General features: G+C 35.8%; 1 protein-coding gene and 1 long non-coding RNA gene across 2 annotated transcripts; both read right to left on the reverse strand.

The window, feature by feature from the left end:
- Positions 1-986: 986 nt before the first annotated feature.
- LOC120332506 (eukaryotic translation initiation factor 5B-like) lies at positions 987-6,209 on the reverse strand. The gene is made up of 2 exons (XM_078119159.1): positions 6,102-6,209; positions 987-4,422 (listed from the first exon to the last, which is right to left on the reverse strand). The coding sequence occupies exon 2, from the start codon at positions 4,360-4,362 to the stop codon at positions 1,018-1,020; it is 3,345 nt and encodes a 1,114-aa protein (XP_077975285.1). The 5' UTR covers positions 4,363-4,422; positions 6,102-6,209; the 3' UTR covers positions 987-1,017.
- Positions 6,210-8,214: 2,005 nt separating this feature from the next.
- Positions 8,215-9,836, reverse strand: LOC144431295 (uncharacterized). Its single transcript, XR_013479917.1, has 3 exons — positions 9,625-9,836; positions 9,022-9,093; positions 8,215-8,933 (listed from the first exon to the last, which is right to left on the reverse strand). It is a non-coding gene; the product is annotated as an uncharacterized LOC144431295 (long non-coding RNA).
- Between the last annotated feature and the right edge of the window lie 2,212 nt (positions 9,837-12,048).

The following is a 12,048-nucleotide window of genomic DNA, read 5'->3' on the forward strand; positions in this document are numbered from 1 at the left end:
AGACACAGAAACAAATTACTGAACACGAAGACACCATAAATTAAACAATTTGACAATTGCAGACAAATTCTATGAAATATTATGAATACAAATAGTTTGATTTTATGAACTGAAATATTTCCTATCAAACAGGACTTCACTGAATGTCTGTTATGCTTCCAAACTTAACACTCTACAACAGGAAATGAAGAGAACATGAAAGATGTACACAGATAATCAATCAATGTTTAATCCATAAGGGTAATGATTTGTTTGACATAGAGAATGATAGTTTTGTGCAGAGCTGCCTCTATGTTCCTTTTTTTTCAATATATGAGGCTGAGAAGCCGTGGAAAATCAGCATTTTAGTTACAAAAAGGAAGTTTATCAAAATGATTATTTTGTGGTTAAATACCGAAGTACTCAAGAACAACTCAAGTTTCAAGTACATAGGTTATTTACATAGTATTAAGACCCACCATAATGAAAACATCAGTGACCCATTCTTGGTTGAATTACCATAAAATTTCCTACCTATTCATACATATTTTTGATACCTATTTCAGGGGTAATCATCTGTATGTTTGGTTCATCCACAAAATTATTTCTTATAAACCGTGATCCTTACACTTAACATTACTAGAATACCTATAAAATTGAACATCCCTAATCACAAACAGCAAACTGAAATTGAGAAAAAAGTTGAACAGAATCATAAAAACGCACACAATTTCCTATAAAACACCAAAAAACACCCATAGTTTGCTCCATACCATAAAAAAAAAATTTTTTTGGAACAATATTGAATCCAATTTCATTTGTCTTTTGTAAGAGAAACCGTCCACTAGACTTGCTAGATTTGACTTGAATTCCACTCCGTTTGGCTTACATCTACTATTTACCTAATGAGCCAGATTGTTGCTCTCACATTGAAAGACAGAAAAATTGTTGATTTCACACTTCTCCCGTCCATAAAACACCAATTTGACCTTTGATCCCAAATGCTGTTTACTTCCTGTATTACTTCCTGTGTCAAAATTATATAATTTCAAATAGTTTCTTTAGTTCAATAGTTAATTGCCAGTCTGGCTTTTGCATCTCTTCTCTGAACCAATCTTTGAGAGCATTGATCGAGTCCCTTGATATCTTACTGACAAGGATATCAGTTTCTTCAAAATGTCGGCCAACCATTTTCGGTGGTTCACCAGGAGTGCCTTCAATTTTTATACAAACTTCTTGACCCACTCTTGCTATATCCACGGACTTATGGTTGAATTCCATACTAGTTACGTAACCAACCGTTAAAAATTCACGAGTGGGAATACACAAAGGTGTATTTTGTCGGAGTTGTCCAGCGTCTATAACAACGCCGACAACAATCGGGTCACGTGATTTGAAAACACAATTTGGTAAAATTCGTACTTTGCATGGGAAAACTGCCACGTGCCGGAACTCCTCTTGTTTTTGCTTTTTCAAATCTTCTCTGTGCTTCATAAAAGCATCAAAAAGGTTATAAATGATATCAGCAGTGAAGATTTTAACTCCGAGATTATCAGCCATGTCTTGCGCTTCTCTTTCAACTTTAACGTCAAAGGCAAGAATAGTAGCCCATTGAGAATCGTGTTCCAACATAACAGACGCTTTCATTATATCTTTCTTATGCACTGGGCCGATATTGATACCAGCATAAGGAATCTTGGATTGCTTTAAAAATGAAAGCAATGCCTCTAACGATCCCAGAGTGGACGCTTGAACAAAAACACCACGCTCTTGCAGTTTAATACTTTGAAGTGTTTTATCAACTTCCGCTTGTACTTCGGATTTCAAAATATCTATTTCGTCTTCTTTATGAGCTACTAGAAGTTGAGTTCCAGCGAGAGCTTTTTCAAGATCTTTTGCGAGGATTTTAATCCCTTGTGCTGCTTTCAAATCATCATATTTATCATAAGGATTTTTGACTCTTAGTTCTTTAAGTGGCTGCGGCATCAGAAGTCCTTTTAAGTGAGTCACAATTGGCCCCTCGACTCCAGCAATTACGATCGTGTCGCCGTATTTTAATCGACCGTTTGTTAGAATAACGTCAATGGTTGTACCAAGACCTTGAATTGCTTTAACCTCAAGCACAGTGCACTGGAGTTCTTCGGAAAATGCGAGTCGCTTTGGCAGCATAGTTTGACAAAGTTGCATAACTAGAGCGATGAGATTACCCATGCCGTCGCCGGAATGTGCTGACGTTGGTACCATCGAAATCCATTCCTTTGGGTCATCATTTTCATGGAATAATTTGACGTTTAAATTTTGTTTTGCGAAATCGACAATAACTTCCTTAAGTCTTTCATCAAATTCTTCTTTCACATGTCGTTTTTGTTTTTTGAGCGTATTGACGATATCCGACGTAGGACCTGGTTTCCATTCGTATAACCGATCAACTTTATTCAACGCCACGACGAATGGTGTCTTTCGCTTTTTTAACATTGTAATAGATTCGATAGTCTGTGGTTCAAGACCATGCATGATATCAACAACTAGAATAGCCATATCACATACCGACGAACCTCTCGATCTTAAATTACTGAACGACTCGTGGCCCGGTGTATCAATAACAAGTAAACCAGGCAATTTAACTTCAGATTCCTGAAACGACTTCACCATAGATGTTTGTTCTTTAATTGTTTCAAGCGGTACAAAAGTTGCTCCGATTTGTTGCGTGATGCCGCCAGCTTCACCATCTTGCACATGACTGTGTCTGATTTTATCTAAAATTTTCGTTTTGCCTGTATCGACGTGACCCATGACGCAAATGACAGGCGAACGTAGATCATCTAATGAACGATTCTTTTCATTTTGTTCTTTACGAAGTTGGATTCGCCTTTCCGCTCGTTCTCTTGGTGAAAGATCATCATCTTCAGATTCTGACTCGGATTCTGGAGATTCCTCTTCTTCACTAGATTCCTCTTCTTCCTCAGATGATTCTCCCTCATCTTCATCCTTTGTCTCCACCCCCTTAGAATCTTTCACCGCTGCTTCATTTTCATTTTCTTCATCTGTTATTGCTTCCCAGTCATCAATAACATCATCCTCTTCCTTTACTTCCTCTTCCTGTTTGACCTCTTCAACCTTTTCATCAACTTTGACCTCTTCCTGAATAACTTCTTCCTCTTTATCATGCTCTGGTGAAGGAGTTTGTCGATCTTTTTTCTGTTTCTTCATACGACCATACTGAGGTTTTTTAGCCGTTGCATCGCGATTTGGAAGAAGTCCTTGCGCGCGTAAACTTTCAAGATAAATTTCATTTCTTCGTTGAGCTTCTTTCTGCGCCGGTGTTAGATATTTTCCTTCAGCTTTCAGCCTTTTTATTCTATCCTTGTCTTTCTGCTTTTTTCTTTCTTTTCTGAGTCGTTCCTCTTCAATTTTTTTCAGCCGCTCTCGTTCAGCTTCTTCCGCAATTCTTCGTTTTTCTTCCTCTTCCAGTTTCAGTCTTTCTTCTTCTAATTTAATTCGATTCAGATTTTCCTGCATTGCCTTGATCATGGCCTTGTTTGGCTTTTTCCGTGTTTTGTCATCTTTTTCATCCCCCTTCGCTTTTTTTCCTTTTTTATCTTTCTTTTTAGACGCAGATTTTTCTTCCTTTTCACCTTCGGTTGCAGCATCTGTTTTTTCCAGTTCAGATTGTTCTTGGTTTTTGGATTCTTGTTTAGCTTTTTCGGCTTTCTGACGCTCTTTCTTTTTTCTCTCTCGTTCTTTTTTCTCTGCTTGTTTTTGTGCCTTCGTTTTGACAGTTGACGTTTCTTCATTTTCTCCAGTTTCATCCAAATCATCAACTTTTTCTTTCTTTTTTTTCTGTTTTTTATCATCGTCACTAGGTTCAAAAAATTCAGGTTCGTTATCGTTTGCTGCTTTTACTGCTGGCTCGGGCGTTTCATCAACTTGTTGTTTCTGTTTTTTCTTTTTCTTTTTTTTACTTTTTTCATCGTCACTGGGGTCGTAAAATTCAGGTTCATTGTTTTCAGTAACTTCAGGTGTCGGTGCTGTAGATTCCTCGACAACTTCTTTCTGTTTCTTTTTGTTTTTCTTTTTTTTACTTCTTTCATCATCGCCTGGATCAAAGAATTCTGGCTCTTCATTTCCTGCTTCTTGCTGTTGATTTTCATCCTTTTTCTCTACTTTTCCTCCCTGATTTTCAATCGATAATTCAGCAATTTCATTTGCGATATCATCTTCCCAATTATCTTCTTTTTTTTTCTTGTTGGCCTTTCCTCCCTTTTTCGTCGAAACTTCTTCGTTTGTGCCGTTAGTTTCTAATTTTTCTTCGTTACTTAAAGTGTCAAGATTTGATTTTTCTTCTTCCGCCACTCCAGTCTTCTTTCCTTTCTTTTTTCCCATTTTTCAAGTTTTTTTGAGACAACATTAACAAGTTGAATATGATAGAATTTTGAAGTAATTCTGAATATACATTGTGAAAAAAAAAGAGAAGCCACTCACAATACTGCAATAAAATCCAGAAATCAGAAAATGAGAATTGCTGTCATATTACTGTACCGGTATTCTGGTATTACAGTCAAGTACATACAGACCTATAAACTATATAAAGCAAACGGCTTTACGTTTTCTTGATTCCGAGGGATAAGCCTCACTACAGCACTAGAAGTCCAAAAGCATTAATTTAAAACATTTCCATCTGCACGCAACCTGACAAAGCTAACATAAGATACCGGTACGGTAGTCTACTAATACTGCTTTCCCAACTCTCAGTTTTATCATTCTGACGGTAGAAATATTCTGTCAATTAGTACATATAGACTGGTACTGTAGTATAACGACCACAACAAACAGACAGATGTCCAGTAATATTGTACCGGTACTGTATTTCTCAACTCAAAAACGAAGGCGAACAAGTAAGCATGTAATGTGGTAGTGAACGGAGTCACGACTTTGTTCTATGTTGTATCGTCCTATTTTCTATTGTATTTTACGCTAGAAGCTTATTATCTCTATTTATTCTCATTTTTTCTATAAATCCTATTAGATATTTTATTCAAATTTTTGCTATATTTTCATTTTTCATAAGAACGCGGTTTTTAATCCGCAAATCGTGACGACTGTGCCCGATTTGATGCGACACTACACAAAACTCGGATATTAATTGATACCGATTGGTATGATGCGAAAATACTTTGTTTTGGTCTATACATTTGAGCATCACTCTCTTGTTATAAGATATGATTTTAAAATATTTGTTAGGGGGGAAAAAAGCCAAAAATTGACTTAATGATATGGCGTACCTCGGCTTCTCGTCCGATTACCAGTCCAGATCGTGTGTGGGATTAGTTTTAGTCAGTTATTTGTTCCAGATGCATGGACCGTACCACGGGGACTCGTGGACCGCTTGTCCGTTACAAATACTCCACCGTTGAAGTCCGTATATTTGCAAAAATTTGCTAGGGTAACTCGTCTACTCGGGATCGATGTTTCTCTAATCAACGACTTCCTTGTTTACTTCCGTAGTCAGTACCATTAGCTAATCAACAAGATAGATCGATAAATAGCGGGTGGTTGGAAATTTGGAATCAAAATGATGGTTTGAACAAGTCAACCAGAGCAAACGCGAACTAGGCTCGGCGGTGTGGCGCATCGTGCTAAGCGTTAGGAATACGCTCGCCACCGCATCTTTGATTACACTTCGTGGGATCGCAGTTTCGAATTCCATGCGGGAATGATCATGTGCGAGAGGATTGCTGGACTCCTCGCCGCCGTATGGTGGTTCACGTAACCGCTGGTCGGTTACGGCTTCCTCCACCATCACGTCCATGCTTCCGAAAACAAATAACTGGCTAACTAATCCCATACCCGACCTGGATTCGTGACCGGACGAGAGGCCGTGGTTCGCCATATAATTAAGCCGTATTATCGGCTTTCCTCTCCCTCGGGATAAATATGTAAATCCTATCCTATCCTAGTCTCAAAATAATCTCGGAAAATTTGCGACAATAAAATATAGGGAGAATTTTTCTATATTTCTTATGTATAATCGGGGAAACAACCATAAAGATGACTAACTAAATTAAAGCACATTCTCACTTTCTGGGATTCTAAACATCAATAAAAAAAACACAATTACTCACCTTAAGGATCATTTCCGTCTGTTTATGGTCGTTGATTCCTTCATAACCGTCTGGAATACATCTCAAGTCTTTCACACAGTCTTTGGTCCGACATGAGTGTGAAACAACAATGAATCAACAACGATCCGGGCGTGGAAGACGCGTTTCTGCAGTTAGATTTGACACGAAATACATTTTTCCCGGGGCTTTTAGGCTGTTATTCATCACGTACTTTCGCTCAATGACATTAAACAACATGATAGGCAACTCTGACGTCACTCCATAAGACTACAGGCAAAACATTGTATTTCATGATACGCTCCAATGCACATATTTCTCGTCGCCTTTCGCGCACGTTTTCCGCTCGCTTTTGCTACTCGGCGTCTTTTTTACGTGTAGTACCTGCCTTTTTGCGCCTGTAACGAAACAAAATAATCTCTATATCTAAGAAGTTTTGCTTACTTGGAAAGCTGGAATAACAGGCAAGCTGTAAAGAGCAATTCTGGACATCATAGACGTTTTTTTTTTATCAGAGAAGATTACAAACGCGATAGCGGAAAGATTTGTGTGGAACATTTTGCAGATAATGACAAAGTTCAAAGTTAGTAATTTTAATGTTTGGGCTTAATCATTGAAATTTCATTTAAAGAGGGTGTCATACAAAACTGTGCTGCGATACAATTCCATAACACAAAGTTTGCACCTATCGAACTTGCTTTTGTAGGTGAATTTATTAGACATATTACATATTCAGTTAATCGTAGGTAACATTGCTGGTACATAATGCATCGTAGATAGGTTTGTTTAAATTTAGGAATTTAGCTCATAGCCCACTAATTAATATTATCTTCTATGCAGGAGGTTGCAGGGCTGAATTCAACTTGCAGCCTTACCGATCACCTGACGATGCTCATTTAGTTTGGCTCGAGCAAGTCTTCTTGAAATGCTTGTGTGAATGGAAACTACCTATATTTTTTGCCTTCCTCCGATTTTAGACAAATTTATTCTGAGGGATTTCGCATATAATTCTCACTGATTGTTGGCTGTTTATAATTCCTATTGATTGTGAATTCTGATTATAACAATGAGTTGAAATTTTTTTTACCTAATTTACTGGCACCTTTTTCTTGTCAATACTCCAAGCTGAGGTAATAAACATGACAATACATTTATGTCATCTGGAAGCAAAATATGCACACAAATTAATAGTTTGGCACATTGAGATAATACATCATGACAGAAAATACAAGTTAAAGATATGTATGACCATCACATGGTAATTAAAATTAAAAAAAATTAATAGGGGCTGTGGAGTATGGAAAGTTCAAGACAAAGAAAAGAACAAATGTTCATAGAACATAGCTCATATATTGTGATGCAACTAAACAGTTGGATTAAGTTTTATTATTTTCTTCAATTTCAAATGCAATTACATATTAATATTTGCATTCCACTATTATTGCAACATTTGCAAGTTACAGTATTTATTATAAAAAATCGTAAAATTCTATGTACAACCATCAAAATCATTTTTGAACAAGCTTTGAATAAGGAAAGAATAATACATACACTAAAAATAACTTAATCTAAATATATGAACCTAAAATTAACAAAAATACTACAGTATAAACTCAATGTTTTAATAATTACATTCGTCCTGGCGTTTGGCATCTTTTTTGTGTCACCAGCATACTAAGGCCAGTCTGAAATGATTTTATAGTACCAACTCTAACTAACGAGGCCACATGATCATGGGTTTGTCTGGATCTTTACGAATGTTTAATTAATTCCAGTAATGCAAAAAAGTTACTTTTATCATTTCATGTATAGATCAGTAAAAAAACAAATGACAGATTTTTTCGACAAGACATTTCGCACTACCTTGCGTGGCATAGGATTGCTTGAATTATTATTGATATTGATTTTTAGTAACCAAGTCGTTGTATAATTATATTAATATACAAACACATGGAAATTTTCTGTTCGAAGTTGGTCTTCGAATTTGTCATATTGACTGCTGAGCTTATTGTGTTTTTTGATTGTATTGATGGAAATATGACAAATTAAACAATGTGCTTCAGAATTTTGTGAAGAGCAGAAATGTTACAACTCCCATTTTCTTCGAAAATGCCACCTTCTTCGTGTACTTTGCGTTTAATTTAATTACTCAAGTGTTTTATTCAAGTATTCTTTTGCTAGCTTGATGTGTATTCTTAATTGGGTCAAAATGTGGACAAAAAAAATTAATATTCCAAAACTACTTTCAGTAAATTGTTTTCTGTGTGAATAATCAATTTCACTTTAGAAGGTTTGAAAAATCTATTACATTTAGATAAAAAAAAACTTCCAAAATACTATTACAATTATTGTTAAGCGTTCGAGGGCCGCACTGGAAGTTCTCTGGGGCCGCGAGTTTGAGATCCCTGGTCTAGATTGAAGTTGTTCAAAAAATATATGATAGTATTTTATCATGAATGATGATTATACCCCTTCCGGAATTTCTTCTATAGTACTACCAAAAGTTGATGAACCAAATATAACACAGGTGCAGTGAGGTACCCGTAATCCTCATTTCCAAAGCTGTTTTAAGTATGTCTGGCGTGTTTTGTGCCTTTTTACAAATAAGACCGCTTATGCAATCTTACGCTTTGGAATTTTTAGTTATTTTCCTCAAGCCCTGCAGGATGTGGGGGCCATACACAACTCTACCGGAGGGTCAAATGTCTTTGCATGCCTCCATAGGTTGTTTTTCTATTGCAATTTTCTATTTTCAATTGCATTATATTTCTTGGAATCACACTGTCACTGATATGTCGCCAGACTTCTGATATCTCCCCGTCTGCTATAGTTGTCCTGTGAATAAATAATAGGAAATTGAGATTAGACGAATAGTTGAAAGTTTTGCTTTATGTCGGCTTAATTTCTTGATTGATATACTTACTATTTCTGCTATTGCCTCTTGTGCTGCAAGAGTCTCACAATGCTTAGACAGGTTTGTCCACAACTTTCACATCTGAAGAAAGAGAGGAGATTTATTAATTTTCGAATAAATAAAGCAGTCTATATGATTCAGAATGGAAAAGCTAATAAATCCAATATCTCATGTTTTATTTAAAAAATATTTTACTGAATTTTGGAAAATAAACCAACTAATAAAAGGGTTTAGTCAGAAAATTGCAAGCATTCGTGGCTCCAAATACTTGAGAAATCAGACTATACAATATAGACCGGTATGAGTGAAATGTTAGGTGAACTTGTTAACACTTTGATTCAATACGCAAATAAAAGTGAATGCGTAATAGTATGTTACAATGAGCAGCAATCAACAATGAGTATATATCCTCACTGATTAAAAAAATCTAACTGGAGGTGCATGAACTATTTGAAACCATAAGGAGTAAGTAAATATGTAATTTCGGCAAATGGGCAACTACGTACCGTACTGAATTAATAACTTCGTAGTATTTGACAAAGGCTGGCTTTCCCACATGTACTTAACAGTGCGATGCCCGGGTGTGAGATACAACAATAGTATTCACCTTACCTTTTACCGATTTCTTCTTACCCCAACTTTCAAAAATATCATTAAAATCGACAACAACTGTCAAAGCAGGCACGAACACCATTCGTGCTACGCCTTGAAAGCAGCACACATCCGCTCGTTTTCGTCTCGTCAAGTATGTGCATTGGAGCGTGCTATCGAATACGATCTTCGGACAAAAATGCCGGAGTTGCGCATCATGTTGTTATATGTCATTGTTTCGCTTCTCGCATTAAAACACGAAAGACATCTGTATTCTACGACTGTAAAAAAGTGACAGATATTATCGAAGTTGTGTTTATACAGAGTGTCCCAATAAAATGAATACACATGTAATACATTAAAAATAACTGTAAAGTGTTGTTAAATTAGAATTTTATTATTTTAAAAGTGTAAATAAATTTACAAGTAACATTTTTTTGTTTTCTCGCGGCCTATTCTCAAATTGTCGCCGAATGTATGTACATGCGGTCAAAGTTATGAAACTGAAAATATATTTGGAAATTGAAAAGAGGGAAAAGGGCTTTGGATATTTGTTATTTTTGTTCGTCTAACGCAATCTTGCATAAAATATAAATATATATCGTATATACCAGGAGGGAGCAAAATTTTTTAGTATAAGAGCCGCATGCAGCAAGTCGGAAATATGTGAGAGCCGCATAATTTTTGAAATTCCTAATATTCGAATACGGTGAACTGAAAAGAACTTTACACAAACATATAATAACAATATTGCAAAGTATATAATTTTAATGCTGATACCGCACTTGGGAAGTAAACGCTTGTGTTCGTGTGCCATGTCCAGACAGACTGAGCAAAATCGAGAACGCCGTTGGCTTTTTATGTCTTTCGTCTTGTACGACGTATGAGTAATTTCACTGCCTGTGCGCATTTGATTCGAATTTCCCAACCAACTTATGTTTTTCCTAACAATTATGGGGAAATTTCTTGAGACATTACATACGTCAGGTTCCGATCGTCAAGTGACTGAGATCACTTCAACAAGCAATCAAGGAAGGCTGCGAAGGAGCATCAATTTCTATTAATAATGATTACACACTCCATAAAAAAATTGCGATAATACCATGATACCTTTAAATGATAATTTGGAGTATCAATAAAATCTCGATTTTTTTTTTAAAATTGCCGTTGGAATTTATTGATACCATATATTGTTTTGGCTGTAACAGACGTATACAAACCTGGTTTAAGATATATTGAGAACTGACTGCATAGCAAAATTGAAATTGTAAAAGAACTTTATGGACAACCCGTATAAAATACTCATATTGCCAGTGGTATGTACATCGACGGACACGGTAAGTATAGACGAAATATAAGTTAAAAATATTGAAAACAATATCGCAAATACCACGCATCAATTTTCAACTGTTGGGAACAATTAGATTTCAACTACGGGCTATAAATTCTTGCTAAATTTACTCGCTTATGCCAATGGTTTCCAACCTTTTTGGCAAGCGACCCAAATTTGTTAAAAATGAGGAAATACAAATAATCAACGGAACACAGTGCTTCTATGGCTAAAGTACATTTTTAATACAAAATATGAGCAAGCTTGAGTCTCGCTTATACAACCAGCAAAAAATTGATAGCCTATATTGATTGTTTTACAATTAGTCACAATACTTTTTGGCCTCATATGGCCAGAACATATGTCGAGAACATCTCACAGTTTAAAAGCAATATATTTACAAAACGTAATAAAGGTTATGCAATATGGGAAAACAACAAAAAATGCTGGGAATACAAAAATACATTTATTAAACCTTTCTAATTGAAAGAATAAATATTCGTGATTGTTGACTAAATCAAATATATAAATATATAATATATATATTAGATATATAAATCAACGCCTCTTTGTCATTTAAGTATATTTTGTAGCCCCTTTGCAAGTTTTAGGTATTTGCTAACTTAATTAACATCATTCGCTAAAATATTAATCAACACGCAATGGGGTTTTCGTCTAAGTTAATACCGAGAAATCTGACAAATTAGACAAGGTTTTCTCGATCTCGACCTCGATATTTTGTGACGTAACTGAGAAAGCATAACTTGAAAACAAGGCAGGGATCTTTTGCTCGCAGCCCCGCCATAAACACCCCGGCCAACTCTCAAAATAAGATCCAGTTAGAGTTTGGAATACACATTGCGATAAAAATTCTAAATTTTCAAATCATTACTAACCCTAACTGGATATTTATTAATTTTTCATTCTAAAACGTGGTCTTTTTTTCGCTAATCTCACATTTTAGCATTAGCGGCGATGTGTTTGTACAAAAGATCGCGGTCGCAACTGAGAAGGAATTACTTAAAAACAATGCAGACGTACATGCGTAATTTCAACTTCGAGTCACATTTAAATCATTTAACATTAAGATCACAATGTATTTCGCCATGAGAAGA

The sequence above is a fragment of the Styela clava genome, chromosome 13 (assembly GCF_964204865.1).
Source record: "Styela clava chromosome 13, kaStyClav1.hap1.2, whole genome shotgun sequence".
Taxonomy (NCBI): Eukaryota; Metazoa; Chordata; class Ascidiacea; order Stolidobranchia; family Styelidae; genus Styela; species Styela clava.

What these genes read in the sequence shown, in the direction of transcription:
- LOC120332506 (XM_078119159.1), bottom strand. Translation starts at nt 4,362, where the DNA reads ATGGGAAAAAAGAAAGGAAAGAAGACTGGAGTGGCGGAAGAAGAAAAA.